Raw genomic sequence first — 22,127 nt, 5'->3', positions numbered from 1 at the left:
GACGGCAACACGGTCCGCAGCTTCAAAGCCAGACCGGGTAAGACGGGCCGGGCGCGGGGGGCACCGCTGGAGCCGCCTCGCTCCTCTTTCGCTTTAAAGTGACGGGTTTGCGTCGAGGTTGTCCTTGACTGCGGGGGGTGTCACTCTGGGTGAATGCTGAGGGGTTCCTTGCTACCTACACGGCCAGGGTGTCGCCCCTGGCTTTGCGGACGGCTTCCCACCTTCCCTGGCTCCCTTCCCTTCCCGGAGAGTATCTCCCCTGGGAAAGCCTCCGTTGCTGTGGATGCAAACCAGCGGCAAAAGGAGCGCCGTTCCCAGCGCACATCGCACTGGGCCAAAAGGTCTTTTCAGAAATACTTGGAGCATAAGCCTAGTAGCGAGTGCTCCAGCCACTGGTCCTCTCCTCCGGCTCTCCTCGCAGCCTCAGAAGTTCCTGCTAGGAAGAGTGCCGCCTACAGGACCGCCTAAAACTGCTCGGCATCTTAAATTCCTTGCACTGCCTAAACCTGAGAAGACAGATATATCTGACCTCCCTCTCCCCAGTTTTACTTGACTTGATTATGAGGGTGGAGAAACATATATACTGTGTCAAAACTACACTTTCATTATCCCAATATTACATGAAATAATAAAAAGGAGGTTTGCCTAGTTAATAGTCCATGCATTTGTTATCCTTTGCCAAGGAAACTCATAACTTTTCTGGAAAACATCTTACTTCTTTGGTTAACGCTTACAGACTATAACTAAAATCTTAGTTCTTAAAATAAGAACTGTATCAGTTTCCAGAATCTAGTTGTTGCTACCTTGTCAGAAATAATCATTATTCTATTTAGACAAATCTGATGGATTGAAACTCACAAAACCAAATTTTTCATTAATCTGTATCTCCTACATTTAAGTCTCATGTATAGAGTACAGTGCAGCATACAGTGTTTTAGGGAATGCTTACTATAATACTACACAATAATTAATATTCTCTTGTGCACCCCAACTTAATTTCTATCCTATGTCCACTGTAATATTAAAAAGTAATCATATTCAAAGAGAGGGAGACTCCATGGAAGAGTAAGTGACTAATGAAATGTCTAAAAATCTAGGGGTTATGATGTAAAGCAATTGCAGACATTTGGGAGAAAAATAAATTGTCATGCTCTAGATCATTAGCTAGCAGTTGCTATAATAGGGGTTAAGAAGGAACTTCCACTGTGGATGGTTTTCCACAACCTCCTGTTAACATTTTTATTTTTCTGTGAACTGAGCAGCTAACACTAGCTCTCACCCAAATAAGGTCCTGGACCACAAGAGGGATTTGGGGACAAGGCAAGAATTGCACTATATTCTTTTTCTTAATTTTTCATATAATCTGATGAACATACTACTTGCATCAAAGTAATCCAAGTTGTAATTCTGTTTCAAAACACTAAAATAGCAGCATTTTTTACCCACAGGTAGACTGTGCTGACCAAATACAAATCAATATTATTTTGCTCTTTTGTCTGATCATGAAACCAAGGCAGAGAGGCCTGAAAGTAACCTGGCTTTCCCTGCAATGGAAATAAGGCATATCTATGTCCAAAACTCCTGTCTCCTGTGTCTTATCTATGTACTTTCTCTACTGGACCCCATCTTTCCCAAATAACATGGCATGAAAGCAGAAGCTCCTCTGTACTGTTCCTTTGAACTGCATTCATCAAGCTAGTGATAAACACTCTAAAATGTACCGTAGAATGATGCAAGATGAGGGAAGAGAGAAGAACCTTATCTGCCACCATGTTTATCTTCCTGAGAAATTCTAGTATTTCCTTCTGAAAGAAAAAATTGGCATGTTTTTCTAACAAGAGGTGGAACATTCATCTTTATAAAATATGGATAATAATTGTAGTCCTATTGAAATATGCAAAACAGACTACACACACAATAATTTTCTTTATCCCAAGCAATGGACTTACTTCTGGGTTTTTATCACATACCTTTCAGAAAATCTGTAACTGTCTGTTCCTGTGGTGCTGTTTAAAACTGTTTGTTAGGTGACACTCAAGCATCAGGGTTACTTACAGTTGTCAAGATGAGGGCTCCAGAGGTACAAAATGTTGGTCCAGACCTTTGTCCTTTGTCATATGCATTATTGAGTTCTCCTCAACTACCCAGTTGTATTGCCATTCTACCTGTTCCTTAAAGGGTAGGTTGGGGTAGGTGGGGTTGACTGAGCTATGGAATGTGTAATGTTTTTCCATATTCAGTGTGAGGCACTTGAAATATACATGCATGTGCTGTTTGCATGTAGCCAAATACAACTCTTTTTTTTGTGCCTCTAGCAGTACTTGCCCCTTCAGAAAGAGTACTTCACAAACATCTGATCACCTCCTCTCAGCTCACCTCTACATGTGTTCACAAGAGCTCATTATTTTTTTGGTAAGAAGCTGAGAGAAAGTCTAAGAACTGATTTCTCAGGTTTCTTATTTCTTTAGGTGCTTTCCAGTTTACAGTGAACTTTGTAGCTTTAGAAAACAACACTAAGTGTCTGAAGTTAGTCAAGTCATAAATGGTTTGTGACCAAATGTGAAATATTAAGCTATTGTCCAACTTCACCTAAATTGCTCAGATTGAGGGGAATTAATCTTCATGGCAGCAATTTACTGTCTAAGCCATGAAATTTCCCCATAAATTTACTCTTGCAGCTCAGACTCGTTCCCTGAACATGATGTATCCTCTGTGCTAAACAAAGCAAAGACCTTAATGAATAGTAGAAAATAGCAGCCATTTAATTAAGATTGTATCATAATGCATATGTGCAAGAAAACCAAATCAAGACTGACAATGCACGGTTGACAGGTTGGTAAAAGCCCGAGCGAACTTATGCAATATGGAAATATGACTGTGCTCCATCCAAAATTCAAATCTTCTAAATTCCTAACAAGTCTGTACTTCCAAGCCTCTGGCTTGTCAGTAGCTGCAGATTCATAGATTCTTATTCTGTTCTACACAGAATTTTGACTTTTGAAGGGTTTGTTTCATCCTAGAATACAGAATTATTTTAGATTAATTCAGCTTCCCTTTCTCTGATCTATCATTACAAGTTACCTTCCCTTCTGAAACCCTGAAACACTGGTGTTTGAAATGTCTTTATCCCAACAATGCTCATGCTTCATAGCAGTAACTACAAAGCTGATGGTGCTCAGAGCATTCTATTACTAAAAGAAATATTAAAAAATAACTGTACACAGCTCAGGTGGAGAGAACCAGTAGATAGACTTCTTTTAAGAAACATGCCTTCTGAAATGAACATACATTAACAAAGCCTGGTGTTCTAAAGCAAGTATTATAATTAATCTCTTCCTTGGCCATAGCCTTGTGAAATTTCTGTGCTTCAAAGACTTGAATAAAATCTAAACCCTTAAGTTTTTTCATAGTATGAGCACCTATACCTATGACTAGTGTTGATTAAAAGTTTACTAATCGGAATCCTGTCCTGAACTGACAGAAACAAACAGGTTCTTATCACATCAGTACAAGCTATTCCACTTCACTATATCAGGAACAAAATACAGGTGGTGTAGATGGAAATTGCATACTCAAGCATTTGTATTCTCAGACTGCCTGTGTGGGTTTGGGATTAATGATCATTAATCAGCTAATCTGCTGTTCTTTCAGTCCAAATCACGGTTCTATCCAGCGTTAACTGGGAGATAGCAACCACCAATTTAGTAAGATGTAGCACTATTCCTTTCCCTCTTTCAAATGAAACTGTGCTTTAAAGGAAGAATGTTCCAACAGGTGGCAGTTAACAGTACTGCCTTTCTGTTATTGCCAAAATTTCTGTGGCTCGTCATCCATAGTGCACTGAAAAAAACCCTAAGTGTTTCTGGGAAGCCTGGCTGTTGCATTTTTTGGGTTTTGTTTGGTTTGGAGTGGTTTTTTTCTTCCTTCTGCCAGAGAATTTTCAGGTATGTCAAACAGGACTGCCAGAGGGTTGGTCCACTTGGGTTAATTAAAGATACAGATTTACCTACTGTAATCCTTTGATGCGTTCTAAGTACTGGTGTGAGCTTGGGAGAACAGGAATCTCTTCTTGGTTCTGCCAGCACTGTCCCATATACTGTTGAGCTAGTAAAAAAAAAAAAAAGGCAACCTTTCACAATGATAGACTATTAAGGCATTGTCTTTTTATGCTGGGGTGGGATTAGATTTTAACTAAGAGAGGTTCTACTGTCTAAATAAACGTGAAGTAAGCAGTTATTAGTGTAAAATTGTTTGTCTTCCTTGAAAGGAGGGTAAAGATGTAAGCTGAGCACAAGCTGTTTAACTAGCTAAAAAGAAGCTGTTTCAAATGGAGTTTGAATTTTAAGAGTCAGCTCCTATTCAATAGCATTTGTCACTAACTTCACACAGATTTAAACACAAGCATTAGAGACCAAGTGTGTTTCACAGTGCTTTAAACAAAGCTCCTACATGATGTGTAGTGGAAAGAAGGATTGCTCACAAGAGTAATGACCCCCAAAATGTGTCACACTGCTTACTGCGAGCCCCCTTGTGAAATGTCTCTTGTGCACTATTTGCAGATGATGAGCTGTTGCCCACAGAGTTAGCACCCAGACATTTTTAAGGAACCTGCAGTCAGCTTTAGATTAGACAATCTTGAATATTAAGTGCAAACCTGGTTTCTGCTAGTACTGGTTTCGGCAAGGTATTTCTCTGAGCTCTACCACAGCTAAATTTGACAGCTTCTCTGAGCCTGAATTTGTTATAAATGAAATATAATCAAGGATTGCTTTTCTTGCCTGCTTAGAATGAAAGGCAGTCTGGAACTAAAAATCTCTGGAAAGAATTTTATCCCTCGTATGTACAAAAGATGCCCATTGTGTTGGACACTCTCAATGTTATTGTAATACTGCTATTAATGAGTTACATTTTTTTTCCTCCCCTTATTCACCATGTTTTAAGATGAAGTGATAAGCTCACTATACTAAATTATTTGATGTAACTGAAGCATAAAATTTGTTAATTCACTTAAATGGAAATAAGAGTTGACTACCATTTTTGGTCTCAGATATACATCCATGTTTTCCTTCCTCTCTTGCAGAATTCTTGGCCCAGAAGCCCTTGTACTGCTTTAATCTGACATCCATGCAGGATTCAGAAATGATCCTTGCTGCCACTTTTCACTTCTATGCTGACAAACGCCCTCGGCACCGGGAAGTGTTTTGTAAACGATCCAAGAACTCATCCTGTCGCCTCCTTCACCTGCCTCCAGCCCTACGGCTCAACCTGGTTTTCCAAAGCCTTCACCAGAATTCTGCTTATGGACTAGTGAAAGGGAACATCACTGTGCTTCTTCAAAGGCGAGGGGCTTGGCATGCAAAGGACATTTCACACATCGTAAAAGAATCGAAACGAGCTGGAGAGCTCATTCTCTGTGCTGAGCTTGATTCTGGGGAGAAACACCAGGGCTTCCCTGAACAGGTTGCCAGCCATTTACCTTATATACTAGTTTATGCCAATGATCTTGCAATCTCTGAACCTAACAGTGTGGCAGGCACCCTACAGCGTTATGATCCATTCCCTCCCAATGACGGGGACCCAAATCTATCCCCTAATGCTTCTACTGATACTCGAGTTAGGAGGGATACGTACCTCGCTAGCTCTATTCAGAACAACGAGTTGCCAGAAGTAGATTATAACAACAATAAATACAACAAACATGACATATGGGAGAATGCCTACAGATCCTTGAAACCAAAAGCCTCACGCAAAGACCGGAGGAGAAAAGGGCAAGAAAATACAGAAACACTTAAAACGTCTCAGGTGCTAAATTTTGATGAGAAAACAATGAAGAAAGCAAGGCGAAAACAATGGAATGAGCCAAGGATTTGTTCAAGAAGATACATGAAAGTTGACTTTGCTGATATTGGCTGGAATGAATGGATCATATCTCCCAAATCATTTGATGCCTACTACTGTGCAGGTGCATGTGAATTTCCAATGCCCAAGGTAGTATGCCTTTTTATTCTTGTCAGCTTGCAAACAGTAGGCCTACTGTTCTGCTTATCCAACTACTTCTTTAGTTAGATTTTCCTTTAGTTTATTACCTTTTTCATTGAGTTTTGTTGCCTTGTTCAACCTAAAGAATTTAAGCAATTTTGTTTCCATCAACTTAGTCATCAGAGTGCAAAAAGATTCCAAGTTTTTTTAAATGCAATCTGAAGAATAAGAAAAATATCTCAGGTTACCTGACAATTTCTCATCTTATATCTTGACACCATAGCATAAAGACTTCTGTAGCTTATGAAAATACACACTAAATCATCAAAACACTCTATTGTAGTAGCAGAAGTATGAAGTATTATATGCTAATATTAAAACAAGCTACTCTATTAGCGTATTTCTGGATTCCACTTGTAATACCTTAGAAGAAAAATGAAGAGTAGTTACACTCAGGTATTTTTAACTTTAGAAAACTGCTTGTTCTTTATGAAAACAATAATACTGATTAAGATGATATTTGTGTATCAAAATTCTAAATATGTTAGATAATCCTGCTGCAACAAAGAAGTTAATTTACCTTACGTTGCTAGAAATGCCATAAAACTGCCTCTAGCACCCTAAAGCAAGCGTACCAAATTCCTTCTGTAGAAGCAGTGTGAAGTTTGCTAGTGGAGAGGCAAACATTTGTTTCACTTCCACTCTGCTCTGTGGCAAGAAGTAGAAATGTTGGCAATCCTATGTTGGACAAGAATTATCAGAATTTTATAAGGCTTTCAAGTAATGGCAGAGGGGAGGATCTGAAGTACTGCATAACCTTGATATTTAGAAACTGTAATTATTTTGCAGTTCTACCTACAAATTGCCTGATTATTTGTTCAACTGACATTTTTGCATGGGTCATTTGGCACATAAATAAAGGCTAGTGTTTTACAGCAGAGGATTGCAAGGCTCTGAAACAGGAATGTGCCCTACTTTATGTATGTTCGTGTTGAAACAAGTAGCATAATTTCAGGAAGAGTAGATATGTAGGCTGGTTTTAAGTCCAGGAACAGTGGAACTTCATGGTAGGGTGTACAAATCTGACCACATGTTCTTGTGTAGGTGGTCAGTGCTGAACCACGCATACATAAATTGATACATGGTCTGGCAAAATTAAAGCTTGCACAGACTCACATACAACTTTGTTTTTGTAATACAAATTGATCATGCACCATAATCAGCATTTACCTTACCCAAAACAAAAGACAGCCTGGGAATACGGGTCTTCTGCCATAGACTCACAGTCTAATGCACCATTCATACACAACGATGTAAACTCAAAAAAAAAATCCCCAACCAAACAACAACCACACCCTCCAAAAAAGATGCATTTAAGGCATCTGGCTTCTTGTGAGCAAAACAGCATTACACAAAAGCTGGCAGGGCCAGAAGAGAGAGGATCTGTTTCTAGCTTGAATAATTAAATAAGCTTATATTGCTTACTTACTTAATATCTTATCTAGAAATATAAGCAAATACTTGTTAAATAATAAAGATTCCCTTTCACTAGTGTCTTGATACCAAAAAACCAAAATAAGGAAAAAAAAACCCAACTGAAAAAAAAAAAAACCAGAGAAACTAAATCACACATACATAGACTTGGGAATTTTGGGTTTAATACACATTCATTGATTGGGTTTGCTTTGGAAGAGGTCTAGTCCTTGTTAGCTCTGTATTTTTAAGAAGGGAAAAAAAGAAGCAGATTTACAGGTGTAACTTTTTTTAATGACTGTTTCAAAAGGAAGAGAGAGAGGACACCAGCATGAATGAAGATTCAGTTCAGAGTGTAAGATTTGCTCAATATTATTGAGGGAGAAATTTGTTCTTTCATATATGCTCTAAGCCAGGAAAGTATCAAAGGCCAGATTAAAGACTCATAAGGACTTGGTCTACACAGTCAGCCTATGATGGACAAGAGACACCTTATTTCCAAAGTACTCTTTTAGAACTGTGGAGATAGAATTACATGCCTGGCATGTTGGGTATCATCACATCGTAGGTTTATTTTTTTTCTTCAGTGTTAGTACATCATTCTGCACATCTACTTTAATAACTGCAAGTCTTGATTTAGATAAATAATCAACAGCTTGGGTACAAATCTTCTCATAGCAAGTCCACCTATCTTACTGCTGAATTTCTTATTCCCTGAACTGTGAGGAGGAAGACTAGGTTATATGGCTGGCTGCAGTGCTGCATTTGCCAAATAAATTCCAGTCCTGCACGTGGTAGAACCTGGTCTGCTGTATATAACTTAGCAGCCAGCATTTAAAACATTAGCACTTCCTCAGTGCCATCATTACTGGGCATTCAACTAATTATTTCAAGCTTTCTGCTTTAGCACATTGGGACAAAGTCAAATGTGAAGCCTAGCCCACAATCCCTGAACACTGATGCCGTGTTTCCAGATGGGCTGGAAAAATTCAGAGCCTGGCAGGGCGGAGGATTGGTGTGTTGTCTGGCCCTGCTGTGGATATAGGGCTCAGGCAGCCAGATTGCATACAGAGTACTGCTCTACCATAAGCATTTTCCCTTCTAAGCATTTTTGTGCATGGTGTACCCACTTTCGGGCATTAGAAACATAATTTGTGTTGTTGCCTTGGGAAACAGCTGCTCAGTCTAGATAGACTTTGTTCACATCTATTTGTTCCTTGCAGATATTAGAGGCTGCACAGCTCAAAAAGATCCTTGTAGGATCTTCTGCAGGTTCATAGCCAAGAATCCTGTAAGTCAGTAACTGGCCTTGAGGGCAATGATGGCTATCCACTGCATGGGGGCAATAAATGCTGTTTCAGTAGCACATTGTCATCTGACTCTGTCAAATAACGACATGAAATAACACAGGTGCTAAGAACAGTTCAGGAGGTTTTCATAAAGGCTAAATTAAGAACTTGATTCTAGAAGCTCTTAATTCTTTGAATTTCTAAACTCTGCAGTTGCTTAAACACACAAAAACTCCTGTCTCTCTCTTGCTGTCCATATATGCTGACATGACCAATGTGGGTAGAAACTGATTTCTACTTCACAGAGCAGCTGTGAGACTACCTCACTGCTTCTTGTGTGTGGACAGTTTTGAAATCTAAAGATAAAGGGGGGCAAGAGAGAGCAAGCCATTGCTAATGATGCTAACATATGCTAATTACAGAAACGCACTGTGCAGGACTGGTCACTTGTTGGGACTTTGCTATAGGGATACTGTCTTGAAGGGTCAAGGACAGATTTCACAGTTACTTAGTTAAGGAATATCTGAAAGCCTTAATGGTAATTAAGGTTTGATCTGATTTGCTGATATGTTACACTTAATACAAATGTTTCAAAACTGAATTATGCTAAAAACAGTTCCTTTGTTCTATCCATGGACTACATAACTTTTCATGTTGAAATGAAAAACCAATTTTTGCACATACATATATATTTGAAAAACAGAGAAGATATAGGAGATAATAATTCTTCTCACCTAAAGTATCTATTTCCATGCGGTAGTGTGCAAAGTCCCTATTTGTTTTCCCACAGATGTCATTTTCCACCTGATACACAGCTGTGCACCAATAGTGATGAAAGATTCCATGTGCCACCTATACCAGATATGTGCAGATATGAGAAAACTCAGGAAACTGTAGCAAAAAGCTTGATAGGATTAACGCAATTTTCCTACTGTTATTGTACTCATTTGCTGGGACAGTATTCAAGCATGACAACTGAACAGGAGACACTGAAGCTTCAGCCTCAGTGGTGGGCTGACTACCATGCTATTGCCTCCTTATTCTCACCACCATAATGCCTAATGGCTGCCTCCTCTTCTCAAATGCTTTTCCTTGTGTTGTTAACTGTGTCCAAAAATCAATAGTAGAAATAAAATTGTGGCTCAGTGCCCTGAACAGGTTATAGATGTAAAGCTGATGTAAATCCTCATTTCATACTTTTCCCAGCCTCTTGAGGCTAGCCCATGGGGAGAAAAAAAAATCCTGGGGATGAAGGCAGAGGGAAGCAAAGACCACATATATGAACTATTTGTCATGCAATTATGATCAGAAGGGCTCTGTCAGGGTGTTTGATTATTCTATACTAACTCTCTCCTGTGGATGCTACTTCTGGAGTACTCTGCTCTTTCAAAAGAGAGTGACTACTCTAGGAAAAAGTAACTAATTCCAGGCTAGCGTACACGAGGAGAAATTCAGGAATTTCTGGAATGTTGGAACATTGGGATAGTTATTTTGGAAATACTTACAGTAGCAAATTTTCTACGTCAGACGAGGTTAAAAAAACATATAACATCTAGCAACTGAGAACTAGCTTAGGCTTCTTCTCCATGCCTCCCTCCAGCATATAGCAGATACATTCAGGGACATTTTTTCTTCAGGCCTCTGGCTGCTGGCTGTGCCACCAGTGCCCTCCTCTGGTATTTATGAAGGCAGCCTAAGGAACACAAAATATCTGTTGGATACATCCAACTCAGGAAAGCTGGAAGTGTGAGGGACTGACTGTGCTGCATAACCCTATGACTCAATCAATGACATATTTGCTTTACTGAGGAACAAAAAACTCCATAATTGTTATCATTTTCCAAGTCCACTTAGGAACATGACTGCTCATAAATGAAGCTATAACTATTTCCTTCTCTGTTCCAGATTGTGCGGCCATCAAATCATGCTACTATTCAGAGCATCGTAAAAGCAGTAGGAATCATTCCTGGCATCCCAGAACCCTGCTGTGTTCCTGACAAAATGAGCTCCCTCAGTGTCCTTTTCTTAGATGAGAACAAAAATGTTGTTTTAAAAGTATATCCCAATATGTCAGTTGAAACTTGTGCCTGCCGATAAGTTCATACAAATACACCTTTAACAAGGCCCACAAATCCTGCCTGACTGCTCTGGGAAGTTGTAAAGGAGAAATTAATCCACTTGTGTTGATGAACCAATGCAATTCTACAATTTCTCTACAGAAAGCATACGGAGAGACTAAAACAACACATGTGCTTGCCTCGAAGGATAGGTCATACTGTCATCATTTGTCTTTCATATTCATCTTCCAGGAGTTCAGTACTTCTACAGATACCTTCCTAACCCACCTAGCCAAGATACCTGATGTTTAGTGAGAAACTTAAGTGTGAAGTTTTCCATAATCAAAGGACTAAAATATGTTTTTATTTGTTATTTTCTGACTATTTTACATCTTCAGTTAACCAAGAAGATGGGAAGTGAACTTGCAAAGGCAGGCTTATTTTAGAATATCACTTCTGTACACAAATCAAAAATTTTTGCCTAAAACACTCATACTCTTAATATGCATATTTATACTGAAAAATGCTGTAATAAAGGGCTTATAATGTATATTTTCTTCAGGATGCAAGTATAGTTCACTGCATAAATTTTCATATAATCAATATCTTAATATAGTCATTTTTGGTTACCCTTCCTTAATATATAATTTGTTCTACAAAAAACATGTAATATTCCACATTTTTGGTTTGCTGGATAGTTTCAGGTTGTTAAACATATTCTCTGAGTAACACATACAATATAGTAATATGTTGAAATACTAAAAATAAAATAACCAAGATTTATATTTTTGTAAATTATGCTTTATATCCTCTAGATTGTTACATGCTTTTAACAAAAGCTAATAAATTAAAGGTACAGTAGTATCGAAAAATATTTGAATTGTCTTTCTATAAATGCATTCTCCTACATTCTGTTAATTAGATGGAAACATGTAAATACATGTTAAGCTTGTCATAATGTGCTTCAATAGATTAAAGACAGAAGAAAATACTATGATCATCTAGACCGACCTCCTGCACAGCACAGATCAAAGAACCTTGCTCAGCAGTTTCTGCACCATGCATTATGGAACTTCTGTTTTGAGCTTGGGAATATCTTTGAAAAACATGCATAAATTTGGCTTTAAAGATTTCATGTGGTAGAATATCTCTACTGGACTACAAGTAGTTGTTCCGAAAGTTAGTGCTCTTTGTTCATATGCAGTGGCTTAATCCTAGACTGAATTTGATGAGCTTTAGCTTCAGTTCAATGGATCTTACTGTAACCTATTTCATTACATCCCTTTTATCTATTATCCAAAATACTTTCACTGTGTATTTTTAGTATAGAGAGTCGGGTCAAGTTACATTTTGGCTAAGATTTAAATAGATTGATTTCTTATTCTAAGCCTTAAAACAATTTCTCACAGCTCTCTTCTGAACTCTTTCCAGAACTTTCATTAACTTTCTTTTCAAATAATGAACATCAAAATGGGAAACATTTGGCAGTGGTTCCATTGGAAGTCTTTATAGAAATAAAGTCTCTGCATCCCTCTAACTCCTACACAATCCCCTGTTGATACAATTATGGTAGCCTTGTAACTGCAGCAGTCTTTTAAGAGCTGGTGTTCCCGTCATGGTGTCTGTCAATCCTTAGTGTCCCTGTGTTCTAGGACACACTTGCCACATATTTCATTTTCACCCAGCTGCTGTGCAATAGCATAAAGAGAACAGGAGTGGAAGAAACATCTGAAATCTGTAAGGTAGCACAGAGTATAAGAGATGGAGTGCTTCCTCCTCAAGAAACAGTCTAACTTTATGCACTACCTTATCCTATTAAGAGTTGCTTTGTTTAAGGGAAGGATACTACACACATTTCCTTCTGATCAACGAGTAACTGGAAGGCTCCTATCCTACTAAGGTGCTGGGTATCTTCTGCCACCAATTTCTATTCTCAGGTGGTGCCGATTCCCAGACAACATAGGTGTGTAGATGTGGTTCTTCCTGCTACCTGTAAATTACTGTAGTAATTTACACTAGAACTATTGGGGAAAACCTTTGTATAGTGTTGTTGTTAGAGTTCTCCCTTAAAAAATTTACAATCTTATGTTCTTATAAATCATTAGAAGCTCGACTACAATTGACAGAGTAATGCTAATGTATAAAGAAAAATTTAGAAGTTGTCAGAAAGTCATCATTCCTACAGAACAGCCATAAGTATAACATTTTTCTACGTATCTTAAATCCATGTTATTTCTGCTCTCTATGAAAATCTGCCTTTTTCTGTAGGTCTAGTCTTGCTCCCAATTATCACTAGCTCTGAACAGCTTGACATATTAACTTAGTGTACTTATATTCTCATCTATAGCATTTTGTTCTCCTTAAGGAATATTTGCTATATCTTGAATTAGTCCTTGGATAAAACCATTCTTCCTGAGATGTGCTGATGCAAGCTATTAGGCAAGAGATACTATACTGTGATCTAAGGTCTATAGGACATAAGAAAAAAATGCTACTGCTACACTCCTAAGGACACCTACAAAACTCTAAGAGGTTAAGACTGCATTTAAAGTTCTGTTGGCAAAATTATATCTATTATACCTGTAAGTGTCATTTCTCTCAAAACATACCCTTACTACACAAGTCATACACATCTCTTATTAGTAAAACTTATTTCGTTTGGAGTTTAGCTGTACTGGTCAATTTTTTAATGCAAAAAAGGCTTTCAACCACTTTTAGTGGTTTAAGTTACTCCTTTCTGGATCTTTGCAATTTGGATGTCTAATCTTTCTCTAGAAAAAAAAAATTGCATTTGAAATGGCACAAATGCAGTCAGCTGCTGCCAGAGGACACTGATACCCTCACTATCTTGATTCCAACAGATCTTTGTATTTCTTTGAACATCCTATTAACCATTCTGCTCAATGTTTGAGTTCCTAGAGAAAGTTACTACTGATAAACACGGGTCAAGATAATTCCACTAACTAATCCAAAAAGAATATGGTATGAGTAAAGACAGATAAAACATGAAAACAGCTGATACCAGCCAGCAAAGTGTTAAAACCTTTTTTTTCTAAAACAAATCCAATTTAATTCTTTCAGGCCACTGTTTAATTGCCAGAGGTAACAGCAACAGCTACAATGTACCTAGGTTTTTGTGGACGATTCAATTCACTTGCACAAGGCTGCATAATGAAAATAAACCACTGGACAATATTAATGTATTTGTGTATCACATTAATTAAAAATTGTCTCACTGCCAAACCTCAAAGAACAGCTTTCAAAAGAAATTTCCACTGAGTTAAACTGTTCATTGTAAAGTTTCTGCAAAGTTGACACTTGGGCTGACAGTATATGACACCTTTATGTATGAACTAGGAGTCTGTATATAGCAACCTCCACAGCATTTGCAGGAGGAGAGAGGTATTTATATAGATTGCTTGATGTAGCTGCACTTTATGTAATTAAAATTAATTTTAAAGTAGACAGATACAGAACTTCAGGTACTTAGACACAAGGAATGGAGGCTGCTCCTACTGAGTATAAGACTGCACCCTTTAAAGTCATAACTCTTAACAAAAATTTTGTGGCTATCATGGATTTGTGATACAGTATGAGCATCCAGCATGATGCTATGTAATAGCAACCAATGAAAGCTTTGGGAAGATACACACTGGAGCAGTGAACCACATAAGGAAAGGGTATTTTATTTCTGCATGTGGCACTGGTTGACTGCCACTAGAAAACTATGTATAGCCCTCGGGTTCATCTTTTCAAGAAGACATTCAAATTCTGAAAGAGACACAAAAAAGAAAAAAACAAAACAGGTAGAGAAAATGTCTTTTGTTACTAAAAAGAATCTGTTTATCAGAAAGCAAACTGAGAAGTAACTTGATTACACTGTACGACCACTTTGATAGGGAGAAAATGTCAGTAGTATGGAACTCCTTAAACTAGCCAGAAAGTTTCAAGAATTCCTGTCCAGAAGGTAAAGTCAGGCACAATGAAATAATAAATGTAGCATAAAGGGTTTTTTTAACTGTAGGTGACAATCTTTTAGAGTAAGTTCTACAAAAATTGAAGAAATTTTTGTTTCTTTGACAAGTTCAGATAAAGTTTGGAGAAACTTAAGAAGTTATGTTTAGCCAAACACAAGCAACTGGACTCTACATGCAGGTAGGAAACACAGAGCCCCTGAGTAAAATGTAAGTCTTACTATGCAGGAGACCAGGATCAATGCCAAATAATCCTTTTGACTTTATGTCATAGGAACATAATTAACCAGGATCTTGGATCACCCTTGTATCTTGAACAGACACATAAGCAAGCATTTCAGAAGTCTCAGATCACTTTAAATGCTCTGTATCTACTGCTAAAAAACAAGAGCAATGGCCAAAAAAGGCAAAATCTAGACCACATGTTTGCAGTGAGAGTTTTGTTAATGTAAAAGCTCATAATACTCTTCAGATTTTCTGGGACATCTACTGTATGAATTTAATTGTTCTTAGAAAAAACCAATCCATTAATAGTACAGAAAAAGCAATTATGTATCATTAGATTAAATCATAATACATTAATTAAGATAAATAACCTGTTTTTTCTTCTGCATCATGAGAAATTCATTTGCCTTGGCCTGTTCTTCTCATGGATACAATATCTTCAGAGATAATCTTCTGTATCTTCAAAAGGACTTTTTACTTTCCATGTGGCCTTAGAAGGCCTAGTTCTGTCTTCATTTTGAGGTTGCTGAAAAAAATGACTGGTTGTTCTTGGACTGCCTTGACCATCATGAATTTATGAAATATATTACATAAGATACTATAAAAACAAGGCTAAATTCCCATACACCAAAGGAATCAAACAGAAAATGGACGAGCCTGCAAACAACATGAAGCAAACTTGACACAAAACAGATATTTCACTGTGTACAAACAATAGCCCTTGGCTGATAAACGGAAAGAAGTTTTAAGGTTGTTTGTAATGTCATGAGATCATGTCTTGCAGAATCACAGGTCTCCATCAAACTATTGGGCATTTTCTGATTGCATGTGAAGGGACTGTATAAAAGATTTGTGAGATGTTATTTGCTAATAGCTAATAGAGTGAATTTGTTCTAGATCTGTATTTTCTAGTCTTGCTGGAAACAGTGTAAACTTCTGCGTCCCTAAGAAAGCTTCTCTCTGTGTTGGCAAGGAAATGATAGAAGAATGTAATTAAGCAAGGATGACCCTAAAGTGAAATGTGGATTCTTTACAATATACAATGTCCTTCCCACCAGCCACATGTGTTTGTCAGATGTTTACAGAATCTTCATTAACTAAGAGCTTTGCTAGATAACAGAAGCTGAAGCATGGCATCAATGGCTCCGATAAGGACAAGTGTACGACCAATCTGCTTGACAACTGACAAGAGGCTGGGGTTTGAAACAGACTGCAAAAAGAACACAAGAAAGTGATTTGCAAAGGGCATTCCAGTTGTTTGCCTTACATCTTCTTTCCTCTGTCTGTATTGAAACAAGACTGTAATCAGCTAAAATACCCTTGTGCTCTTGTCTCTCCACCAGAAAGTAAATATAGAAGAAATGCATTGTTTTGGAGTATTAGCTGCACTGTCTGTTTTCAACATCATTGCTTGTTTGACAAGAGGCAAGCCTTTGGAAGACTGGGACAGGCTATCAGCTATGGGAAAGTCTGATGCACGCTTTCATGATCCTAGGGAAGATGAGACCCATTTCAACTTTAAATCTTTCCTGGAGAATATGAAGATGGATTTACTAAGGAGTTTGAATTTGTCAAGAGTCCCCTCACAAGTGAAGACTAAAGAAGAACCACCACAGTTCATGATTGATTTATACAACCGATATGCTGCAGACAAGTCCTCCAGCCCTGCATCCAATATTGTAAGGAGCTTCAGTACTGAAGGTAGGAGAAGTCCTAAATATGTGGACTAGAATTTTTAAAGAAGTAAATAGTAAATACTCAGATTCTTTTGAAATTCAGAAGAAACTCAGTTCCTAACTTCCACAAATGCAACATTAAAATTTTTGATTTTATTCTTACTCTATAGTTTCTTTCAGTCTTTAAAAAATGCAGTTACCTTTAGTTTTCTTCTTTGATATTTTCACTGTACAATATTCTCTTCTCAAATGCTTGAACTAAGATGATGCACCAAATAACAGAGTTTACATGGAGCATGTTTCTCAATCCTAGACATTTGGAACTGAGTTTCTATGTTAGAATGCAAACTTTTGATCACCCATAATTGAGACTGATGCTAGACAGCTTTTCTTTCTGGTGGGCTCTGCATGTATTTAAAAACTACAGCAACCAACTGAGAAATGTGTCTCTGGATGCAAGCAAGGAACAGCACTGCTCCTCCAAAATTCTGGATTAGACAAAGATTTATATGAAAATGGGTAGTCATGCTTATATCAACTGAAAAAATTCAAGATTGCTGTCTATGTAACATTAAATAGACTTTTAAAAGCTCCATCAGGCAGTAAAAAAGTTAGAAGTGCAATCCTTGTTATAAAAATGAAACAGAGAATGAAGTTTCCTTTTCTATGAAAAATAGACATACACAGGTAACAGCACTACAGAGAACTCCAAATTCCCAAATTAATGTCCCTAGTCCTGAAATAGAAAGAAATCTCAACAATATGACCTATATTTTAGTTTCCATATCTCACTCTCCCCTCTGACTACTTTAGAGGGTAAATGCTCTGAAGAAATGGCAGCAACAGCCAATTAAAATTGCCCTAAAATCCAGTCACGATAAAGCAGTTAGTTTACATTAAGCATTAAATAGACATCAGGGATGACTTTTAAACACTACAAATCTGATCTTCCAGCCAAATATCTGCTCCTCCCAAGGCAGAGTTGCTGGTACTGCACACAGATTTGTAGACAACATGAACAAATCCACACAAACTCAGGGAATCCAGGCTGGAACAGTCTGGAACCTAGGCATGAAAGGCTGTTTATCACCAAGTCCCAGTTTAGATATACCCTGAGGCTTCAATTCAGGACTTTCAAAAACTTTTCTATTTCCCCGAACTCCCAGTCCAAGCGGTTTTCAAATTTATCTGAAGACAACAACAAAAGCCTCAGCACAGACAGTTCTTAAAGACACTTAAATATGTATATTAGAGCAGTTCATCCCATGCATGATTATAAGAGTAGGAAATCATTGGTCTTTTTAGAAATTCCTTGTATAAAAATATCTTTAGCAAATTGCTAAATCTGAAAACTCTGCACATGCCTTACTTATGCACTTAATACAGCCCAGCATCATCCACAGTTTGTTCTAGGCAGCCTCTTTATGCTTCCCTCCACACACTCACCTGGCTATGCAATCATGGTAAAATACAATCAACACTAGGGACTTCCATTTCCTCTTTTCACTCTCTGCCCTTGAAACTTGGCCAGAAGACAGGATTTCTTTTTTTTTTTAATGCTGTGTCACCATGCTCTTATTTTATGCCCAAAATATATCCTGAGTCTTTTAAAATCAAGTTACTTGGACAGTCAGAAGCACTGTAACCACATTATAATTTCCTATTGCAGATGTTGTTTCTTTAGATTCACCAGAAGAAAACCCATTTCAGAAACACATTTTGTTCTTCAACATCTCTATTCCACAATATGAGGAAATCACCAGAGCGGAACTGAGAATTTATATCTCCTGTCACAAGGAAGTTGGATCTCTCTCTAGGCTGGAAGGCAACATGGCAATTTATGATGTTCTAGATGATGGCCACTGGGAAAACCCAGAAAGTACCAAATCTTTCCTTGTCTCCCACAATATCCAGGAATGTGGTTGGAAGATGTTCGAAGTGTCCAGCGCTGTGAAAAGATGGGTCAGGGCAGACAAGCTGGAGACTAAAAATAAGCTAGAGATTGTTATAAAGAGTAAAGCTCTGAGTGGTTTTACTTGTGGGAAGCTGGATATCAGTGTTACCCCTGACACTAAAAATCTGCCCCTGTTAATAGTGTTCTCCAATGACCGCAGCAATGGGACAAAAGAGACCAAAGTGGAGCTCCGGGAGATGATTGTTCATGAACAAGAAAGTGTGCTCAAGAAATTAGGAAAGAACAACACTTCATCTGAAGAAGAACAGCAGGGAGAGGAAAAGGCCATCCCTGGATCCCACCTGCATTCCTCCAGAAGCAAGAGAAGCATTGGAGCCAACCACTGCAGGAGAACTTCCCTCCATGTGAACTTTGAAGAGATTGGCTGGGATTCCTGGATCATTGCACCAAAAGATTATGAAGCTTTTGAGTGTAAAGGAGGTTGCTTCTTCCCTCTGACAGATAACGTCACCCCAACAAAACATGCTATTGTCCAAACTCTGGTGCATCTCCAAAACCCCAAAAAAGCCTCCAAGGCCTGTTGTGTTCCAACCAAACTGGATTCAATCTCCATTCTTTATAAGGATGATGCTGGTGTGCCCACTTTGATATATAACTATGAAGGGATGAAAGTGGCAGAATGTGGCTGCAGGTAGTATATAAGGCAGAATCTCTAAGAATAGGAACATCCCCTTTTCCTGTCCTGTGTAAATCTGTACAATAGTGATGCAAATGAAGACCGTTGCAAACAAGGTTTGAGCAGGGTATGGGGCTAGTTGTTGTTGTGCTGCTTGTTTTAAAGGAAAACTGGCATTTAAAGAATGGCAATCACTGTAAATAGCCTGCATTATATATCATGGCAAAAAGAATACTGGATTAAAATATTGTGAGATTGAATGAATAAGCATTATTTGGTGACAGTGATACAATGTCAATGCCTTATTTCAAACTTTCTGTTTAATCAACTGTATTTAGGTCACAAACTAGAGGATTTTCAATGGGGGTTTAGGATGTCCTGCAAATGTTTAACAGCTCTTGAAATCTAATTCTCCCAGTCAACTCTGACATTTTCAACTTCTGTAAAACTCAGTAAATGGAATGTTGTCTGCATGATAAAGTCAGGAATCTAAATTCAGGAAGCCTTTTCTCATATCAGTAATCTCAGAGGCTTTTACAGGGAAATGATTTGTTCCTGTAAGTGAAGATTTGCAGTATTCAAAACAGAAGAGACTCTCACTTATTTCATTCCCAAGTTTCCTTCTGTGGGTAGCAGGTGCCTTAGTTTCAGCTTTCTTATCCTCAACGTCCCTATTTTTACCCCTTTATGGCACATACTTGAATGATAAGAAGTGCAGCCTTCCGCTTCTAAGACACTGTTTCCTAGGAGGAACAGCAGCTCTTATCGCCGCACAAAGATAAGGAGCCACTTTGACCTACTGCATATTCTTAGTATTTCTTTGCAAGAACATGCAGTCAAATGATGTCCAGCCTTAGAAGCTGTATCCTAAGAGCAGTGGGGGTTGAAAGAGCTCAGCACTGAAAAGCCCAGGCTGCTTATTTAGAAGCATACATTTGTTGTTCAAGGTCTGCTATGAGGTTCTGATTTTTTTTTTTTATTTCTTCTTAGGAGAAACTCTGTTTTACATACGAAATTCTTTCACCCCTTAGAAGCCTGGGAAAAATGGAAGACTTCTATCTGTGTTCTATTCTGCTGTATGAGAAATATACTATCATGCTGTCATTCTTCTGACTTCAGTTGTATTTTCACTAAACAAGGACCCCATCTTTCCTGAAATTAAAGTAAACTTCCTTTGATGCTAATGAAGGTTTTGCCTGTAAAAGGACAAACTGCCTTCCATTGGTTGCAGGTGACAGGTGTAAGTGCTGTACAACGTCACTGCAGTACACCTCACTTCTACTCCTTCACCACCTCCCACACACACACACATCTACCTAAGAACACTTTTGAACCAAATCCATAACAAACTACACATCAATTCAAAGTGTTGAAGAACATTGATGAGGCAAAAACCTAAACAGTACCTTAATGTATGGAAGGAACAGAATTTAAATCGATACATATGTTTTGAATTAGGACAGCCTGTGGGCAAGACGAATTCATTCGGCATGAGCAGGTCAGCTTGAAATCCAATACACAGTTTATTTACTATTGTTAACCTAATACAGAGCAAAGAGCAGGTGAGTGTGAGCAGAGCAGCTGTAATTCCATCAAGAACTGCTGGTTAGATCACAAACCATGAGCACAAAGCACGATTCACTAGAATTCTTGAACTGATTTATAGTCTTTTTGTTTAGAACTGGTCTGCAATTGGATCAGATCTGAGATCTGGGTCCATGCAAACTCCATACTTCCCTAGCTGCATGCCATTAACCTCTCAAGCTTCCCACGGCAGTAATCATTTTACCACTCCCCACTGGCTTCTGTAATCTTACAGTTATCATTACATCTTCCTCCTGCCAGAGCCCCCTGTATTCTCTCCCTATTTTGTTCCTGTCTCCTAAGCTCCTGACATTTTGCAAAACTTCTCTTAATCAAGTATCAGAAATGGCCAAACGTGCACTTGGTGTGATCACATTAGAAGACTTATTCACCCTCGTGTCAATGTAATTGTAGCAAAGTCCCCTCCAGTGATCCCATCTGGAACACAAGGTCCCAGTTATATTTTGGCTTCACTGAATTCAGGACTTTGTCCATAATTAAATGAAAAATGGAGAAGGAGAAAAACCTGTTCCCACATCTTCACAGAGAGAAATTCTCAAGAATCGGGGGGGTGGGGGTGTTACATTCTGAAGTCAAACTTTGATCTATATTTCCCTTATTTGGATGGGAAAAAAAATACCCAAAACCATTTTTGGCTCAAAACCTCAGCTCCTAGATAATGCATCAGAATTCCAGAGAAGACCTACAGATCCCATCCCAAAACTGGACTATAAGTCGCTTTTGTATTTCAATGAAAAAAATCAACTGAGCTTCCAGCCAGCTTCAAGGATCATGTTCCCATTGGCTTAACATTTTGGTTGACATGGTAGTAAAATGAAACATGAATCTTTCCACACGGTGATGAACAGGGTCAAGAAGAAATGAGAACCTAGTAGTGACTACAGCTGCTGCTACCTTCAGCATGGTTGAAGTGTGTGTCAAATTGATGTTTGGCTTTATATTTAGCAGTTTGATTTATGTAGCTTTGCACATTTTATTTTAAGTAATTGTTTGAGCTTGCTCATGTTTCAACTGCTTTGGGATGCAACAAGTCAGCCAGGTGGTCATGATGGTTCTAGAGAGTACACAGGCTGTGAAGAACAGGTAAGCATCTTGCCCCTGCTTCAAGCTGGGTCCCACTGGACACTGAGACACCCCCCTCCCATCACTGGGTTATGAATGTTGACCAGCAGCTTGCTGTTACTGAGGAGCAGGTTGGGGCTTGTGCAGTGTTCAGCAGACACACAGTTAAAATTAAAACTTATTTGTTTAACATAAA

General features: G+C 38.3%; 2 protein-coding genes across 3 annotated transcripts; both read left to right on the top strand.

The window, feature by feature from the left end:
- The first annotated feature begins 6 nt into the window (after positions 1–6).
- On the top strand, positions 7–11,672 carry GDF10 (growth differentiation factor 10). Its single transcript, XM_017725973.1, has 3 exons — positions 7–37; positions 5,081–5,988; positions 10,647–11,672. The coding sequence occupies exons 2-3, from the start codon at positions 5,125–5,127 to the stop codon at positions 10,836–10,838; spliced, it is 1,056 nt and encodes a 351-aa protein (XP_017581462.1). The 5' UTR covers positions 7–37; positions 5,081–5,124; the 3' UTR covers positions 10,839–11,672.
- Positions 11,673–11,886: 214 nt separating this feature from the next.
- On the top strand, positions 11,887–22,127 carry GDF2 (growth differentiation factor 2). Of its 2 annotated transcripts, XM_017725971.1 has the most exons (3): positions 11,887–16,698; positions 18,343–19,279; positions 20,255–22,127. In XM_017725971.1, the coding sequence occupies exons 1-3, from the start codon at positions 16,359–16,361 to the stop codon at positions 20,418–20,420; spliced, it is 1,443 nt and encodes a 480-aa protein (XP_017581460.1). In that variant the 5' UTR covers positions 11,887–16,358; the 3' UTR covers positions 20,421–22,127. The 2 variants fall into 2 exon arrangements, with proteins under 2 accessions (XP_017581460.1, XP_008641989.1); XM_008643767.2 differs by lacking the exon at positions 20,255–22,127 and having other exon boundaries at positions 18,343–19,537.

This window comes from Corvus brachyrhynchos, unplaced genomic scaffold (genome assembly GCF_000691975.1).
Source record: "Corvus brachyrhynchos isolate BGI_N302 unplaced genomic scaffold, ASM69197v1 scaffold61, whole genome shotgun sequence".
Lineage (NCBI taxonomy): Eukaryota > Metazoa > Chordata > Aves > Passeriformes > Corvidae > Corvus > Corvus brachyrhynchos.
Note: the sequence above shows the minus strand (reverse complement) of the source record. Positions and strands in the feature narration are given on the sequence as shown.